Source organism: Miniopterus natalensis, chromosome 1 (assembly GCF_054644295.1).
Source record: "Miniopterus natalensis isolate mMinNat1 chromosome 1, mMinNat1.hap1, whole genome shotgun sequence".
In the NCBI taxonomy this organism is placed as follows: Eukaryota; Metazoa; Chordata; class Mammalia; order Chiroptera; family Miniopteridae; genus Miniopterus; species Miniopterus natalensis.
Genome location: NC_142081.1, coordinates 180,007,982 through 180,028,212, shown reverse-complemented (window position 1 = coordinate 180,028,212; position 20,231 = coordinate 180,007,982). Strand labels below are relative to the sequence as shown.

The window sequence follows — 20,231 nt, the reverse complement described above, 5'->3', positions numbered from 1 at the left end:
GTCTGGTAGGTATTGAATAAAAGCTGGTTTCCTCTGTGATTTTATTGTTTGGATAATGATCATTAGCATCTGAAAGGAGCCTTGCTTTTTTCTTCCCCTCCTTCCGCCTCCCCACGCTGTCCCTTCCCTGGGCAACAGAACAAGCCTAAGAATTACTCTCAGATAGAGTACACCATTAAGCTTATTGTCACTAAGGTTTACTATCTGGTTGTTTTGCATGTGATTTTATTTCCTATTACTTTGTTTCATGGGAACCATTATAGAATTCCAGAAGGCAAATTTATATGGCAACTAATTTTCTTTAGCATGGCTAAAATAAAAATTTTAGGTTCAGAATATCCTTGCAAAGGTTAAAATTATTTGCAAATCTTTATATAATTTTTTTCATATACTAATGTGTTATTTGTTTTAATTGCTACAGGTGTTAAAAAATTGAAAGATGTGGAATATCTGGGGACAGTAGCCAGTGTTTGCCTTCATTCAGACTATGCTGCTGCACTTTTTGAAGGCAAAGTCCAGTTACATTTGGTAAGTATAATTTTGATGTCCTGGAAGCCTGCTCATTTAACTTAATGATGACCATGAACAACCTAATGTCTTAAGAACTTTGGTCAAAAAGCAACCATGTGCAGACTAGCTAGAAAGCCAGGTGTGGATAAAGGATTAACAAAAATCTTTATCCTTGTGCATGAGATGTTCAATTAACTTTCTAACTCTGTTCCCAAGAAACCTGGCAGTTTATCAACTGTGCCACTTACAACATTGCTTATGGTAAAAATGACACTGTTGGTGACTATATCTAGAAACTATAAATGAACTGTAGAAACTGATGGGAATGCCTTAAAGCTAGGCCTTCTGGAATGCGGTGACTCATATATTTAGGCACGTCGCTTGTGAGGATCCTTGGAAATATGCCTGTTGAGCTGGTCAAGAGACAATGGCCCTGGAATACGGGCCTTCTTAACAAGGCATCTTTCACGTCTATTTCCTGGCGCTTTGCTTCTGGGAAGCCAAAGAGATTAGCCACTGGACAACTTCAGAGCACGTGAAGACTGTTCCTGCTAAAGAGGGATGTCTAATGCTGCCCTGCTCACAAGCCCTGGTTCCTGTCTGATAATTTTCTCAGTCAGCTGGTCTTTGGTAGTGTGCTGAGTCTGAATGTTGAATTGAACTTAAGAAAAAGAGCCTCCCCTATGTCCTAGACATTGCAGACCAGGTTTATTCAAATAAATCTATGAGCCACTATTATTCTTTGTTTTAGATAGAAAGTGAACTCTTGGATGCTCAAGAAGAACGTGAGACACGACTTTTCCCAGCAGTGGATGATAAGTGCCGTATTTTATGTCACGCCTTAACCGGTGATTTCCTCATCTATGGCACAGATGTACGTATTGTCTTCTTTAATATAGAACATAGGGCAATTTCTAATTTTTACTCTAATATAATATGTTTCTTATATATGTATATAAATATAGGGTATCCCAAAAAATGTATACACGCCTTTGAATAATTATAAAGGCAGTGTTTAGTAAAATACATTTCATTTTCAAAAGTGAGCTATCAGCTGTTAAAGTGTATATACATATTTTTGGGACACCCTGTATACATTATATAATATATAAAAATATATAACTGCTATAATCTAAACAAATATATGTAAAGCATGTAGGTGGCATGATTTGCCAGTACTGAGTGCATTTGTGATTATAAGCAATTTTGAGAACATAGTTAAAAGGGCAGACTTTGGAGTCTAGAAAATCTGGGTTTAAATATCAGTTCTTTTACTTGCTTGTTGCCACTTAACCCCTCCAAGTCTCATTTTCCGTATCCAGATGCTTTAAGGACTTAATTTGATGATGAATATAAGACACCTCATTCAACTTTAGATCTTCAGTGCCTACATTTAGTAGGCATTTAATAAATATTAAATTAATAGGATATTCAGAATCCCACTTCAGTCTTTTGGTCCTTTGAACCGCCAATACCCTATACCTCTAAATATTATGTTAGCCACAGGGACATAAAGCACAGTTACAGTAATAGCATCTAATATTTGTAAAAAGTTATCAAAGGTTTTTCAAAGCATATAATACCTGTTATTTTGTTCCGTCTCTAAATTAAGTTGGTAGAAAAGTGTTGTTTTCCACATGAAAACAGTTATTCCTGTTTCAAACATTCCATTTTCTCAGATTAAATCATTTTTTAAAAAGAGCATGTTTTAAAACATGCTTATTGCCATAAGAGAGACTTTATAAGTTGAAGTTTGACCTAAAATAATGAGTCTTTGTGCTAATTTACACTAGTAGGGTAGGTCTCACGTACCAGGTAAAGTAGTGAGTGATGTGCTAAATAATATTAAATACAATACGTTTGCATGACACCTAACATTATAAAGCCTCATCTCACTTATCTTATTAACACTATAAAATAAGCAGGAAAGTTTTAGAGATGAGGACACTGAGGATTGAGGAGGTCAGTAAGTTTGTGGCAGAGATGGAACTTAAGCAAGATTCCCTGATGGAAAATCTGCTCTTTCCACTATGCCACATGACATTTTGAAGAACTCAAATTCAGTAGCCTGTCAATAGAGCAGTATTTATCTGTCTCATTCTTCTTTTTTTTTTAATTAAAGTATAATTGACATATAACATTATATTAGTTTCAGGTACACAGCATAATGATTTGATATTCGTATTTATTACAAAATAATCACAGTAAGTCTAGTTAATATCCATCAAGAAACAAATTTTGTTTCTTGTGATACATCTCATTCTTAAGTGATTCTGAAAATATCAGGGCTTTTTAGCAGCTTTATTGAAGTATAATTGATATACAATAAACTACACATGTTAAAGTGAACTTTTGACATATGTATATATCCGTGAAACATCATCAACTCAATCAAAATAATGGACATATTTCTCACCTTTATAAGTTTTCTCATGCCCCTTTATGATTCCTCCTTCCCATCCCTCCCCACTGAGTGCTCTGTATCACTATAAATTAGTTTGTATTTTCTAGAGCTTTATGTAAATGGAATCATATAGTAAGTACTTCTTTTTGTCTGGCTTTAGTATAATTATTTTGAGATTCATCCATGTTGTTCTGTGTGCCAATAGCTCAATCCTTTTTCTTGTTGAGTAGTAGTCCATGGTCAGGATATATTATAATTCGCTTATCCATGAACTTATGGATGGATATTGATGTTGTTTCCAGTTTGGGGTATTTATAAATAAAACTGCTGTAATTACTTGTGTTCAAGCTTTTGTATGGACATATGCTTTATTTTCTCTTAAATAAAAATACCTAGAAGTGGAATGGCTACATCATATGGCATGTGTATGTTTAACCTTTTGAGAAATTGACGCACAGTTCTCTAACTTGGTTGTACCATTTGCATTCCCATCAACAGCATATAAGCATTCCAGTTCCTCTACATCCTCACAAACACTTGATATGGTCACTCTTAATTTTAGCCACTCTAGTGAATGTGCATTGATACCTCTTTGTGATTTTAATTTGCATTTCACTAATGGACTAATAATGACATAGAGGCATATTTTCATATGCTTATTTTGCTATCTATTTCTCTCTTTTTTTAAATTTATATTTATTGTTGAAAGTATTACAAGTGTGCCATATTTAACCCCCATTGACCCCCTTTGCCTTGCTCCCACCCCCTCCCCGGGCCTTCACACCATTATTGTCTGTGTCCATGGGTTATGCATATATGCATATAACTTCTTTGGTTTATCTCTTCCCACTCCCTACCCTCTTCCCCCTTCCCTGTGAGATACAACAGTCTGTTGCATGCTTGAAGTATCCGTTTGGATTTTTTTTCCCTTAATTGGCTTGTTTATTTTATTACTGAGTTTTGAGAGTTCTTTATATATTCTTTAAAGTGGGTTACAGACCTAAGTGTAAAACATAAAACTTTAAAATTTCTAGAAGAAAACATAGGAGAAAAACTTTGTGACCTTGGGTTAGGCAAAGATTTCTTAGACATGATACCAAAAGCACAATCTATAAAAGAATAAGTTGATAAATTAGACTTTGTCAAAATAAAAAAAAAATCTTCTCTTTGAAAGACACTGTTAAGAGAATGAAAAAGACAACTCACTTTATTTTCTCCTGCCTGTACCTTGCAAATATTGTAAATGTTATTCTTAGACTCTTCCCTCATCAAAAATCTATTTTTTCTCTTCACATTAGGAAATATGTTTAACATAAATGCTGAAAGTCAGTATTTTCTTCACTGGATTTTTTTTTTTTTTTTAGACTGGCATCATTCAGTATTTCTACATTGAAGACTGGCAATTTGTTAATGATTATCGACATCCTGTCAGTGTGAAAAAGATTTTTCCTGACCCAAATGGAACAAGATTAGTTTTCATTGATGAGAAAAGTGACGGATTTGTCTACTGTCCAGTAAGTCTAGAAAAGTTTTGAATGCTTGTTTTTTTAAAGTCATGCAACACATGAAGAAAAGTGTTTTTAAAATATATTTTATATATAAGATCATTTTCTCATAAACAGAACCAAGGATTATAGTACTTTGTCATCATGTTTGTGATACCATGTTTGTGATCCATTTCAAGACTATTTACATCAAGAAAACTTTTTCAGCCTGGCCGGGTGTGGCTCAGCAGTTAAGCGTCGACCTAGGATCCAGGCAATCAGGGTTCAATTCCCGGTCAGGGCACATGCCTGGGTTTCGGGCTGCAGCCGATCAATGACTCTCTCATTATTGATGTTTCTAGCTCTCTCTCTCCCTCTCCTTTCCTCTCTCTGAAATCAATAAAGATATATTTTTTAAAAAAAAGAAAACTTTTTCCATTCTGCAATTTTTTATAATATCAGCCCCAGAGAGATTTTTTTAAGAAAAAACAGTTCTTATATTCTGTACCACTTTTAACCCTATTTACTGTACAGTATTATAGTATATCATTACGTACATGACTTTTCTCTCCTGACAATGCAGTAAGCTTCCGAGGGCTGGGACTACACCCTGACCTTCCCCTCTACCTCAGTTGATTTTCCTCTTCCCTTAAAGGTCCTGGATACAAAGAAAGCCTATTTTTGTATTAGATGATTAAAAACAGGCCCATTTTCAGTTACTCATATTTTTACACATCCCCTTAACTTTTTTGAAAATAGATTTAGAAAAAAGGAAATGTGTTTTTACATTATTTACTATACTTAGAATCTTTATTTATTTTTGATATCCAGTTAATGATTTAGTATGTTCTTGGTCACAGTTTCATAGTCCACAGCTGCTCTTGGCTCATCCTTAGTAACTGTCCCCAGTTGTCTGCTTCACCTTCGAGAAGACACATTCCACTGAAGACAGCTTTCCCCTCTCTGTACACTTTTCTCTCTCTTCCTCTCTTTCTTCCTTTCTCTTCTCTTCATTTTTTTATTTGACAGATATAAGAGGTACCACAGGAGTGGCTGGATTATTTATGCAAATTTTCTAATGTGCTAGCTCTTACTCAACCCATTCCTCTCCCAATCACAAGACCAATGAGGAAAAATGACATAAATGTAAAGATAAAGATAACTTTGAGTTCCCTCTATGCAATAAGGAAATTTAGTCTTGTACAGATTTCCTTTCTGTAACAGGTATAAAGAAGTATAGCCACCTTTCCCATGTGAGTTTGTGAAGGTGGAAACTACTACTTAGGACACACAAAGGGTCAGAGGTAATCAGGTGTCTGGCAGGAGTTAGAACTGGGGTCTGACTGCTAGGGAAAGGGCAAAAAGGAAGACCTACCTAAACAAGTTGATCCATCTTTCTCTTTCTACAGTTCTCCTTTCCTTGATCATTTCTGTTAAAGAGGCTAGTATGACCTCCCTCATAGAGTTGGACTGAGGTATCAGTGAAGTTAATTTTTCTAAACATGTTATCAGGCACAGGCCAGCTAGTTAGCGGGTGTTAGTTAAAGCCCTGCCCTCTTTACCACCCTTAAACCCCTCAAGTCCAGAATTATCTCTCTTGTTGCTGTCCCACTCCCTTTTCCAGCTCTAACCTACAACTCGGGTATTAAGAAAAAACAACCTTATAAAACAAAATCCACACAAAGAACAACTCCATGAGAGCATAGGCTCTCCCTCACCCAACATGTGGATGGGTATTTGCTTTTATTCAAATTAAGATTTCTTTGGTAGCTTAGAATTTTAAGTGGTTGGGCAGGATACCAGAGGGGAGTGTTATTCCCACCGGAGTAAGTTCCCTTTTAAATAATACCCAGTGTTTTCTATAAGTAAGGCCAGCTTGGAAGGGAAGGAGTAGGAGGCTTGTGATGCAGAGCCTTCCTGGTCTCCAACACAGCAGGAGGCTTCACTGAGGCCCTTGGGCTCTGGACTAGAGTGCTGTGCACTTCATTTGATTTTAACACCCACCCTGTCATCGTGTGCTCTTATTGCAGCTTAATTTTCCACTCAACTTCAAATGATTTGAGAGAAACCTTGCTCCTGTGGTGTACATATATGCAAATATATAACTATTTAGACTACAACAATTCTTTAAAGTTCTTAAACTTACTTGCAATTTTCCTTCATATTTATATTTATTCAACCTATTTTTCCTCACTGTGTGGATAGTAAGGAAGTGACTCAGGTTGTACATTAGAATTGGGAGAGATGACTTTCTTACACATGTCTTAATAAAACAACCTGTATACCCTCCCCCACACACTTTCTATATGCCCATGAAGGATGACTTGTGATCTTCTAGAAAGTCTATAAACATCTTGCCCTTTAGAGAGGCAGTCAAGTGTAGTAGTTAAGTGCATGGACTTTAAAGACAGACAGACCTGAATTTAAGATTAGTAATAATGGCAACCAATATTTCTGTGCTGAGCACTCTTTACATATTTCAGGGATCTCTTTCTACCCTTATTGCAGCCCTAGAGAGAAATACTCATATTATTGTCATTTTACAGGTGAAGAAAATAAGGCATAGGAAAGATAAGTAACTTGTCTAAAGTCACACAGCCAGCAAATGGCATCATTGGTGTGAGCCCAGAGCTGCTCCCTCCAAAGCTTTCCCTTTGATTGGAGTCTGAGTTTCCCCATCTATAACATGAATTCATGTTCTGGTACCTATTTTGTAGGTTGTTGTATAAAAATTAAATGGATGATGCACGTAAAGCTTTTAGTCCAGTGTCTGCCATATAATAATCACTGAACAAATGGTTACCTTTTAAAAAAAATTCTGCCACCAGTTCATTGGCACTGATGTGCTCATACTTACAAACTGAAAGTCAGTGTAACATAGTGGTTAGAAGCATAGACTGGAGCCACGCTGCTTAGGCTCAAATCCTGGCTCTTCCACTTATTAGCTGTGTGACTTAGTGCAAATTTCTCTGTGCCTCAGTTTCTTCATCAGTAAATTGGCATAACAGTAGTATCTGTCTTGTAGACTATGAGGTTAGAATTAAATGTGGTTACATACATAAGTAAATTGTACAATATCTGGTAAGCAGCACTATCCAATGGAAATATAATTTCAACTATATTTTTAATTTTCTACTAACCATTTTTTTTAAATGGTAAAAAGAAACAGGTGAAATTAATTTCAGTAACATTTAATTTAATATTGATAATATCACTTCAGTGTATAATCAATATAAATTATCGATGAGATGCTTCACACTTTTTTTTATACTACTTGAGATCCCATGTGTAATTCACACTTGCACACATCTTAATTCAGATGAGACACATTTCAATGCTCAGTAGCCACATGTGGATAGAAGTAGTGGCCACTGTACTGGATAGTAGTTATTAGTTACTACTTGCAAGAATTTTATATTTCATTCTTATTTTTAGAGGAGGGTAGATGAGGGAGGAAGCAGGTATTTCTCAGCTCCACATCCAGTGTATGCATTAGCTTACCTGACTGAGTTCACAGGATTAGGTGAATTAATTTTTTAATAGCTTATATTACTGTAGCAGGTACATTTTATGTTTGCTAGAGTGCATTGTTGAGAAGTTTTTGAGCAGCTTCAGCTTTTTTTTCTTAACTGAAGCTTTGTGTCCAGGCTTGTAATTTTGCTTGCAAATTCATCAAATTTTAGATAAAACCCTTGATTTTCCATATAACTATAGTTTTTTTCAAGCCAGACCTAGTATAGAAAGAGTTGGAGGGTTGCTGGATTGAATACGGATTGGTAAGCTATTCTGCTAAGGCTACAAACAGGCTCCCACCACAGCAAATGATGATTTATGTATAGACTTGGGGCAAATCTTTAAATCCTATTTTGTAGGTTAATGATGCTACGTATGAGATTCCAGATTTTTCACCAACCATTAAAGGTGTTCTTTGGGAAAACTGGCCATTGGATAAAGGTGTATTTATTGCTTATGATGATGATAAGGTGTACACTTATGTCTTTCACAAGGACACTATACAAGGTACTTAATCACTTTTTGTACATTTGTTGATGTCAATTTCCATTGCAATGAAATTAAAACATTCCTTTCTGATGTTTGTGCTGAGCATTCAGATGTCTGTTTTATAATGTAGGATCCAAGGTCATTTTGGCTGGTGGCACCAAAGTTCCCTTCTCTCATAAACCTTTGCTGTTACATAATGGAGAGCTGACCTGCCAGACACAGAGTGGAAAAATAAACAATATCTACCTTGGCACTCACAGCTTTCTCAACAGTTTAAAAGATGTGGGGCCTAACGAACTGAGGCAAATGCTGACACAGACCTTAATGCTAAAAAGGTAGGGCTTTAAACACTGCTCATGGAGCTTGTTTGCTTTTGTGATTTTAAAGATCAATTCCTGTTAAAATAAATGGAGATCATAGTATTTACCTCCTTGACTTCACAGGATTATTATTGTGAGGCTCAGATAAGATCATGGATATGAGAATGTGTATGAGTTCTAAAGAAAGTCATAGTGTAACATCAGTGCTTTATTCCAAGAAAAGCCCTTCAAAACAAAAAGGTTTCTAATCACCCAAATAGCAGTTATTGTGAAATTCTAATAAGCGCAGTTATTTCAACAATATCTTAATTTCATCACAGTGAGGTTTGATTTTGCCTTGCTTGAGATTTCCTCTTCCTGCTTTTTCCTCTTATGCCTTAGGGCCACTGTGAATTCCTTTGTGATTCTAAATGTTCCATCTCTTAAATGTTGCTGTTCCTGAAGGAGGGTTCCATGAGCGTCCTCCTTCTCTTCTCACCTAATTATTTTTCTTGCATGAATCTCCTCTACTTACATGGCTTCAATAGCATCTACACGAGGCTGGCTCTAAAATGTGCATCTTCAACTTAAATCTGTATTTAGTACTACCTACTAGTCACATGTAATTGGGACTCCATGAGCTCCTCATACTTGCACTGTTTGAAACAGAGTCTTCCCCAGTCCTCTTGCTCCCCCGTTCTAATCATACATGCACATGTCCTAACACAGGTGCCTACACTCCCCCCAGATCCTTTTCTCCTGTATTTCCCAATCTTCACTCAGTCCCTCACTTGGAATAATATACTGTAATGTAACTACTTCCTGACGGCTCTCCTTGCTGATAGCCTCATAACAATCTCATCTGTTCTCCACACATTTTGAAAAATGTGAGTCTGGCCCTCTTATTCCCCTGCTGAAAGTCTTCCAGCGACTTCCACTGCCTTTAGGAAGAAATCTCTACTCTTTGGGGACTTCAGCATGACATACTAGGCACTTGATGATTTAATACGAGCCTCAGCTGTCCCCACTCTTCTACTTCCTCTCTTCCACTGGCTGCTTGAATTCAGTATTTTTCATGATTCTTTGCCTTGGCACATGCTGCTCTCTCTTCCTGGATGCCCTTCCCTTCTCTCTGTATGTAGAAACTCCTCATCCTTCACTATTCAGTGGGGCCCTCCCCTACTCCAGGAAGCCTTCCCTGAAGTGCCCCAACCACTGGCTGTCTTCCTGGTGTGTTGCCTCAGAGCCAGAATACAATATACATAGTGGTTTAGAGAACTTTACCGTTTACCATTGTGTGACTTGGGTTAGTCTTTTAAGGCCTCAAACCCTCACTTTCCTCATCTATAAAGGAGAAATAATACTAATATATAGTAGATAAGGTAGTCAGGGTAATCCATTGAGAGAATTCTTACAAAGTGCATAGCTCAAAGACCTACATATTGTAAGTACTCAATTACTTCTATTATACCATGTTGCAGTCATCTGTTTACTTATCTGTGTCTTCCATTTTCCCCAATTATGACACCTGAAGGACAATGACTGTGTTTGATCTTTGTATCTTGGTTCCAGGCACAGTTCCTGGTTTATAATAGGTGCTCAGTAAATGTGTATTCAACGGGAAAATGCAGGGGTGAATAGATGGATAGGGGTAATATATTCATTAATGTAAAGGTTCCACAAAAAGTGTAATTGGCATTTATGGTCGTTTTAAACTTTTTCTGTTATGGGCCAGATGGTATGTATTTCATGCATTAAGGGCCATAGGGTCTCTGTCACTACTCAAGTGGGCTGTTGAAACGTGAGAGCAGCTGAGACAATCCATAACAAATGGACTATGAGTAGCTGGGTTCCACTCACACTTTATTTTCAAAAACAGGTAGCTGACTGGATTTGGCCTGTGAGCCATAGTTTGCTAGCTCTGTTTTAAACTTCCAAATTTATAGGAATAGAGCACTAATTTTATTAGACTTATGTGAGAACAAAACTAATTTTCACCTGTGTATGAAGTAAACCAAAAATGCATAGAATTAGTTGTTAATGGGGGAAGGTGGTTACCCAGAGTAGATTTAGATTAATGAGAGAAATTCAAGAAAGGTCATCTGTACAAAAAAGGAAGAAAAGTTTATGTAAGTTTTCATAACTTGTAAATAATTACAGACTAAGAAATGTCTTACAGACTTTATTAGGGCATGGCATTAAGTTATGTATAATCTGAAAATTGCCTATTTAGGGGGCATATAGAGCCCCCTGACTAAGCTTATATATTCAAATTCTAGGTTTTCTGATGCTTGGGAAATATGCAGGATTCTGAATGATCATGCTGCCTGGAATGAGTTGGCCAGAGTTTGTCTACATCACATGGAAGTGGAGTTCGCAATCCGCATTTATCGGACAATTGGAAATGTTGGCATGGTGATGTCCTTAGAACAAATACAGGTAAGTTGTGCCTTATGAGAATTATCAGGTTAGGATTTAAATGCTATTTATACATACCTTTTAAATTTCTGTAGTTAAGCCTACCTAACTCATAAATAAGTTAATTGCTAGAACATTACCACTTCTTACTAAGCAAAGTCTTTTTTTAAAAATTAAATACTTGTGGCCCTAACTGGGTAGCTCAATGGGTTAGTGTCATCCCAATACGCCAAGGTTGCAGGTTCCATCCCCAGTCAGGGCACACACAGGAATCAACCAATGAATGCAGAAATAAGTGGAACAGCAAATCGATGTGTATGGGGTGTTTTTTTTTCTCTCCCTTTCTCCTTCTCCCCCCCTTCCTCTCTCTCAAATCAATAAAAACAAAACAAAAACACAAAACTTGTATTCTCATTAAAACTGCTTTTATTTTTAGGGAATAGAGGACAACAATCTTTTAGCAGGACATCTTGCCATGTTTACTAATGACTTCAACCTGGCCCAGGACCTGTACCTTGCATCCAGCTGTCCGGCTGCTGCCCTGGAGGTATGGCAGCAGATGAGGTGGGGAAGGACGTGTATAGGAGGACCTCACCTTGCACAGAGTTAAAATTTCTAGGCACCAGACACCGCATGCCTTGCCCCTCCTAAAATTTAGACTTCAGCTTTAAGAACCCCCAAGTACTCATTAACTTCAAAAATATTTTCATTCTGCATTGTATGGAGCCATAAAAGCCATGATACTGTAACATTACCAAATAATTTCAAGTCTAAATGTGTCCAAAGAGAACAGATTTTATAACTTCCAAAGACACATCCAAATAAAAACAACCGCCATTTATTGAGTGCTCACATGTGCCAGGTACTTTCCTAAGCACTTAACATATTGTTACTCATTTAACCCTCACAGCAATCCTGTGGACTAGTACTGTTATTTCCTCTATTGTCCAAATGGGAAAACTGAGACGCATTTATCTTTTATTTATTGTATGGAATTCTCCTGTGCGTTGAAAAGTGGGCTAAGGCCCAGCCGGCGTGTCTCAGCAGACCTATGATCCAGAAGATTGTGGTTGGATTCCCAGTCAGGGCATATGCCAGGGTTGTGGACTCGATCCCCAGTAGGGGGCTTGCAGGAGGCAGCCGATCAATGACTCATCATTGATGTTTCTATCTCTCTCTCCTTTCCTTTCTCTGAAATCAATAAAGATATATTAAAAAAAAAAAAAAAAAGTGAGCCAAGGACTAGTGTACCATCACTAGTTTCCCAGAGGTGAGCATTGTAGTGGAAGGACTAGAACAGAGTGAACAACTGAGTTTAATGCAAGGAAAAGAGAGAAGTGGCCACAACGATTAAGAACGTGGACTTTAGAGTCAGGCATGTCTGGGTTCAAAGCTCAGCTCTGTGTAACCTTGGATAAGTTATTTCTTTAAAGTAGGGATAACAGTATCTAGCCCACAGGGTTATTTCGAAGATTTTAAAATGAGATTAGATCTTTTGGAAGTGATCTATAGGAAAGACAGAGTGATTACTACTGTCATTAATGTTGTTCACCTCAGACTAGCATTTCCACAGCTGCATAGAGGAGGTGTTTTGGAAACATATTTGCTACTGATTTCACAACTTACCTTTTTCAGATTATTCTACAGCAAATTTTCATTTTTAAATTTTAAGTGAACTAAATTTTGTTTTAAGAAAACATTTAGATAATTTTACAGTATTATTTGAGATCATTGGGGACACCCTGAGAAATTTTCAGAACTTGAATTGGTACACGCTGAAGTGGGAATATGGCTGCTAGGAGTGAGGGCATAGACATCACCTTAGCTCTTCTGCATTTAGCTATGGACACTTGTCATGGGCTACAAGATTTGTAAAGCGTTTGAGGTGATGGCTTCGCAGTGGAGAGGGGGAATTGCACCCCTTCATTGGCTTAACCTCACTTTGAAGGCTGACAGCTTGGCTAGGTAAAGAAGTTAGAGGCAAAGCCCTACTCCCAGCTCTGCCACATATCGACAATGTCATCGTGTGTGCAAAACGGGAGCCCCTTTTCCTCAGTTTCTGGGTCTCTAAAGAGGGCTCAAGAATGGTTCATTGCAAAAGGCCTAGTTGTAAAAAGCAAATAAGTTACTGCCCTAGCACGGTACCTGCCAGAAAATAGCACTTGAAAAATGTTAGCTATTATTAATCCCTTACAAAATGCGAATAAAGCAAGGGAGGGACTCGAGAAGCTTCTCAGTTAGTTTATGTTTGGAATTGGGTACCAGACGCCAGTAGAAGGCCTCAGGAGCCAGGAAGAAAGACACATTCACGTTGTATTTGTTTGCTGTTACTCATGTTGTGATACAGCTCAGATTTTCTCAGAAAATAACCTCAATTTCCTAGGTGAAGTATTTCTCAGCTTTTTAATTATTTCCCCCCAAGAAGGAAAACGAGTAACTCAATTGGTTGATTCAATTAATTTTAATTTTAGTTCAAATTAATTTTTCCTGTTGAGAAAAATACTGAAAAATAAGATTTTGTTGGGTAGGATTGAGTTTTGGAGGGCTACAAACCATTATAATAATAGCTAAGATGTCTTTGCTCCCCCAAAATGAATTTTTACCCCCTTGGAGGCTCTGTCATCCCCACTGAGAAAGTATGTTGTAGTAATGGATTACCTTTGCAGAGATCAAGTTTCATCTTTTAAACAAAGTTTTGTAATCACTTTTATTAAAACTAGCACTATATGGTGCATGATAATTTGCTTATTTCTTTCCCTTCCTAATAGATGAGAAGGGATTTACAGCACTGGGACAGTGCTCTACAACTGGCTAAGCGTTTAGCCCCAGACCAAATACCACTTATATCCAAAGAATATGCTGTTCAGCTTGAATTCACGTAAGTCCTCGTCTTTATATGTTTCAATTGAAATCTAATTGCTGAATTACTGATTACTGAAATAATTACTGAATATCGTCACTTCTAAACTTATGTGTTATAAGGCCCTCCATTGATTTAATTAATAATTGCTTTTTAAAGGGGAGTTAATTATACGAACAAAAAATGTTTTTTCTGACTAATGTCTTATCCATTCATTTATATCTACTTTCATTTTTAGCATCAAGTTTGGGTGTTAGATAAGTTTGGATTTAAGAGTCTAAATATTGTTTTGAATCACATTTGGCCATCAGGGTGACATATTGCTTTTCATAACCCATTCTCATGATCTTGACCTCTTTGTACACTTTGAGGATTTATAGTGTAATTTCAGGGCAGAGTAAAAAATACCAGGTTTTGGTCTACCACTTCTTTTTGCCTAAATTTGTAGTTTTTCTCTCTTAAATTGAATTGCATATGGATAAAAATCCAGTGGTTGATGTTGAAAATGAAGCCAGAAGCTTTCACAGGCTAATATTCAGTGCCGGAGTAATGACCATTCATGATGCATGAATAGGCTTCACAAATATTTCCTTCCTTTGGAAATGCCATCATCTTTTCCGAGAGATTTAGGATTTTCCAGTGCACTTAGTTGCTAGATAGTCTTAATTATCAGTAGTCTTAGTTGACAGACTATACATTTTTATTTCAGTGCTGCATAAAAGTGTAATTTTAGAAGCGTTCAAGATTTACTTTTAATTCACATTCAACCATGGTTAATGCTACTAATGCAAATACCTGCAAAGACAATTAATGAATCATTTATTTGCAAATATAAGTTCTCACATACATGCAATGATAACTACATCACAACTCAACAATTTCTTTTGACTTTTTTTATAAGATACATTCCAATTTCAAAAATAGTAAATGTGGGAAAATATTTTTCTTTGAACAAAGAATATATGGCTCTAATACTTGATTTAAACAAAAACATTTTTATATAATTTCATTTTATTTTCATATAGACTTTGGATTCATTGAGAATATTGACACACAGGCTATAGTTGTAGAAATTATTCTTATCAAAAAGTACTCTTTCATTTCTAATCAGGATACCTTATTTTAAATTTTGCAAATAAACTCTTTGGACACCATATTTCTTTTTAATCAACCTTGATTTAAATTGGTCATATTCCTTCCTGCCCCTTACAAAGTAAATCCATTTATTAAAGTTGGAATTTTAGTGCATAACACAGGGACAGGCCCCAGGGCCCTGGCCCTCCATCTCTATCCTGAGGGTGACTGAGTCTTAGAGTACAAAGTTTCTATGCTGAAGAGAAAAGGGTCACTACATTTGGGGATGACTCACCATGTCCTATCAGAGCACAAACACCCCAGTAAGCCCTCACACCATCCCGAAGACTTTGATTTTCTCTTCCTTCAGGGGAATTGAAGCTTTTGTAGCAAACTCTCACATTATCTCATTATAGTCAGATGAGCTGAGGTCAACTGAAAGCCTGTACTTTGTTATTGATATATTTTAACCCTTTCTGCTCAACATTTCACCATGAAGCTACCAATTCCCAAAACCTTCACTGCTATTTGTATGCTGACCCCTGGACTCCGATCTAAACATACACCTATTCCCCAACGATCAAGAGTGTTTCCTTTATGACAATAATAGGAAACTAGGTATATCTCATTATCGTCAAATATCCCAGTAGCCTCCAGCTACTGATTGTGACACCCTAGATCTGTGCTCAGGTCCAACAATCTGTTTCATTATGCATCCAAGACCTTGATTAGGTCAAAGTAGGGCCAGTCTGTCAACTGTGGGAGGGGTTTAGCTCTCTAGGATTAGACTAATGAGTTAGATCCATATGAGAGTTCCAAAATAAAGTGAATGAGCTAAAATAACTTAAAAATAAAGCGAGAGTTCCAAATTCTTCATTGAGCATCTCCTAATTGGGCTTGCCCAGGGAAAGCCTCAGGTTCCTGAAGGAGGAACTGTCATTCTTACTGTCGGCAGACATCCCTAGCTGTGCTGTGACATAATTGGGTCTAAATATTAGAAATTTCCGTTTAGTAACATTTCTGGCTTTGTGTCCAAAATGAAGTTCTCAATCAGCAGAACTGCTCATCTTCCAAAAAAAAAAAAATTGTACACCAACAAATGAGGAAACTGAGTGAGGCTTAGAGAGGTTGTAACCTGCCTGAGCTGATGAGGTGGAACTCAGGTGGATCTCAAATAATGCCACTGTTAGAGCTGATTATTTATTCTGGAGGAGATGTTTTCTCAGAAGAAGATGGATCTCCAAATGGATCTTGGACAAATCACTATCCATTCTGTCCCAAATAATAAAAATGAATGGAGGTGATTTATATGTCTTCTGGATCTGCACGTCCTTATTAGCATCAGTCATGGGATTGGGGTATATTATTTATATTTTGTATAATACTTTTTATCAGAAAGAACCAGTGTCCTCAATACTGTAATCCCAGTGTTTTGTTCTAATTCTACCCAGATTTCCTCAATACATATTCTACTTAAAAATATTGGGTGCTTGGGAAAAAAGAACATTGGTTTTTGTGGTCACATGATTGCCAATTAGCGCCCCAAAGGAGATAATTAACCAAAAGCAGCCCATAAAGTTTTACATAGCTCCCAAAGATGCCTAGCATACTACAAAATTAGTGCCTTACAGTGTAGCATAATCCAGTTTAACAATTATTTTAAAAATGCAATGCACTGCACTTGAAGAATGCTAGTGTATATGTTGTGCATCACATCTATTGTGAGTTTAAGCAACTCAGTGACAAAGATTATCTTCTAAATCTCATACATGTAAACAAGATATTTAAATATGTATTAAAATTCACTCTGATTTTCCTTTCAGGGGTGATTATGTAAATGCTTTGGCTCATTATGAGAAAGGAATAACAGGTGATAATAAGGTAACCCTGAATAAAGATAAGAAATGCATGATTATCTTTGGGCTTGTTATTAATTTCATTTAAAAATATCATGATCTTATTTGCTTTGTATTTATTCAATATTTAGTAGGTAAGCTTTTTTCAGTTTATTAACAGTTTTGCAAGGATATAGTTATATTATTTTAAACTCCTGTAAACTGAAGATGACAATAGTTTTACTCTTGAAAACTGAAGATGACAATATTTTTATCCATTTGAAAAAGATGTTTTCCACTGCATCCTAAACATGAGCTCCTTATTAAGGTTGGGAGTAAGATTTGTATCCCTTCTCACTTACAGGCTGATTTTCATAAGGCTTTTCCTTTTAGTCTTGAAAAGTTTCAATAACCATTTTAAAAGTGAATTCTCAGGCCATATAAGTTCTGCCATTCCATCTCTCATGCTGTGTCTCTTATGATGAACCTGGCAAGCAGGCACTTTACCCACCACTCCAGTCCATTCTCCCACCCCAGAATTTTAGCTCAAAAAGCTAAATTTTGCAATAAAAATGGCTGTTTTTAAGTTAGGTAATGTCTTGTAAAGCTTGAAAATTTTTTAATTTTCTGTTTTATATCTAGCATTTTTATTACAAAATTAATACAATTTTATTATAGTCAATTTTTTAAAAATCACCAAAGTATGTGAATATGAAAAGTGAGATTCCAATACTCTCTCCTCCATCCACTCCCCTTAATGGTAACCACTATTAATGATTTTATATATTTCCAAGCAGACTCTCTTCTGAGCATACAAATATGTATTTTTACTAAAAATTAAATCATTTCCATTCATTTAGCAAAGATCAACTGAGAATTCATTCTGTGAAAAGCAGCATTTTGCTTTCTTCATGGTCTTTCCAAGTCCGTGTATATGACTTTGTTTTAATTTTAGAGCTTCTTTAATTCCATTGTTTGGAAGTACAGTAGTCTCCCCTTATCTGCAGGGGATACGTTCCAAGACCCCCAGTGGAAGCCTAAAACCATGGGTTGTACCAAACCCTATATATACTATGTTTTTTTACAGTGGAAGCCTGAAACCATGTATTGTACCAAACCCTATATATACTATGATAAAGTTTATAACTTAGGCATAGTAAGAGATTAACAACAATAACTAATAATAAAATAGAACAATCATAACAGTATACTGTAATAAAGGTTATGTGAATGTGGTCTCTTGCTTTCTCCAAATATCTTATTGTACTTTACTAACCTTTGCACTTAAAGGAAGTACCTACACCACCTCTCTGGCACATACAAACTGCCAGCATAACTACTCTTGCACTTTGGGGACATTGTTAACTAAAATAAAGGTTACTTGAACATAAGCACTTCAGTACCATGACAGTGGATCTGATATCCAAGACAGCTACTGAGTGACTAACAGGCAGGGAGCACATAGTGTGGATACGTTGGATAAAGGGATGATTCATGTCCTAGGCGGACAGCATGAGATTTCATCATGCTACTCAAAGTAGCCCACAGTTTAAAACTTATGTTTATTTCTGGAATTTTCCATTTTACATTTTCAGACCACAGTTGACAACAGAAAGTAAAACTGGGGGTAAGATGTACCATGATTTTTTTCGTCTGTGCCCTTATTGAATTATAGTTGTTTTTGTTTCTATCAAAAACACTATAATGAATATTCTTCCTAGTACATGTATCTTTAGCTACCTAAGATAGTATTTCTGAAGGATATATTCTTACAGGTGAGATTTCTAGGTCATAAAATGTGTGCTTTTCATTTTTATACTGAGAAATTGCTCTCTAAAAGAAAGGGTAATAATTCATATAGCTATCAGTCATGTATGAAAGTGTTGATTTCCCCCACATTCTCAACAACACTGAATGCTATCAGTTGTTATCTGGTGTTTCATTTTATATGTGTTTATTAGTGAAGTTGAGCATTTTTTATTTATTGGCTAATTGTATTTTTTATGAATTGTCTGATCATATCCTTTGCTCATTTGTCTCTTGGCTTTTTTTAGAGAGAGAGGAGGGAAGAGAGAGAAACATCAATGTGAGAGAGAAACATAGATCAGTTGCTTCCCGTACGCACCCCAACTGGCGATCGAACCCAAAACCTGGGTATGTGCCCTAACCAGAAATAGAACCCTTGACCCTTAGGTTCACAGGACGATGCTCCAACCAACCTGGCTGGGCTGTCTCTTGGCTTTTTGACATTTTCTTTGTTTGGCTACATCTGTTTTAGTTCAGCCTTTATTTGTGTTATCAAATACAGTCACCACTAGCCACGTGTGGCTATTTAAGTTATTTAAAATTAAATAAAATTTGCCCTGGCTGGTGTGGCCCAGTAGGTTGTGTGTCGTCTGCGCACCAAAAGGTCATGGGTTCAATTCCCAGTCAGGGCACATACTTAGGTAGCTGGTTCACCCTTGGTCGGGGTGCATGTGGGAGGCAACCAGTCAATATTTCTCTCTTGCATCGATGTTTCTCTCTTTCTCTCCTTCTCCCTCTCTCAAATCAATAAAAATATATTTGAAAAAATAGAATTAAAATTTAAAATTCGGTTTCTCTGTCACACTAGCCATTTATAAGTGCTCAGTAGCCACTTGTGGCTGTTACAGGGCAGACATAGAACATTTCCATCATCACAGAACGCTACCACACACTCTACTTGTCATTAAATGTAATCTGACATTACATTTTACTAGTTCACATTAGTTATTTGAAAAGTTCTTTAATTATCTGTAATGAATTAAACTATTTTAAATAAAGTTTTTATGTTTAATCGTGCCTAGTAGAGAAATCTTCAATTTGATAAATGGTTTTTTTCTTAATTTTATTCATAGCATTTATACTATGTAACTAGTATATTTCTTCTTACGTAAAATTTTATAGCAAAAAGACATACAAAGATATGCAAGGGTATTAGGATAAAGGGTACTAAAAATTTGGTCTTAAGCACAAAAGATCTAGACTTCTAAAGAAAAAAAATAACTTTGCAACAAATGATTTTTTTAAAAAAAAAGCCGGCTTATTCAGTGGTTAGAGCATCGGCCCTCGGACTGAAAGATCCGGGGTTCAATTCCCACCAAGGTTGCAGGCTTGATCCCCGGCCCTGGTCGAGGTATGTGCAGGAGGCAACCAATTGATGTGTCTCTCTCACATCACTATTTCTCCCTCTCTTTCTCTCTCTCACTCTCTCGCTCTTCTTGCTCTCGCTTTCACGCTCTCTTCCTTCACTCTCTAAAAAGCAATGGAAAAAATACCCTCAGGTGAGGATTAAAAAATAACAACAAATAAAGTCAATGTTGT

General features: G+C 36.5%; 1 protein-coding gene across 1 annotated transcript in view; it reads left to right on the top strand.

The window, feature by feature from the left end:
• Positions 1–20,231, top strand: part of WDR19 (WD repeat domain 19) — a 60,161-nt gene that overhangs the window by 18,470 nt on the left and 21,460 nt on the right. Inside the window, exons 12-20 of the mRNA XM_087827818.1 lie at positions 422–528; positions 1,262–1,384; positions 4,279–4,428; positions 8,271–8,418; positions 8,531–8,735; positions 10,979–11,138; positions 11,554–11,664; positions 13,886–13,995; positions 16,875–16,932. Of these exons, the coding sequence (XP_087683944.1) occupies positions 422–528; positions 1,262–1,384; positions 4,279–4,428; positions 8,271–8,418; positions 8,531–8,735; positions 10,979–11,138; positions 11,554–11,664; positions 13,886–13,995; positions 16,875–16,932 (1,172 nt within the window). The remainder of the gene's footprint in view (positions 1–421; positions 529–1,261; positions 1,385–4,278; positions 4,429–8,270; positions 8,419–8,530; positions 8,736–10,978; positions 11,139–11,553; positions 11,665–13,885; positions 13,996–16,874; positions 16,933–20,231) is intronic.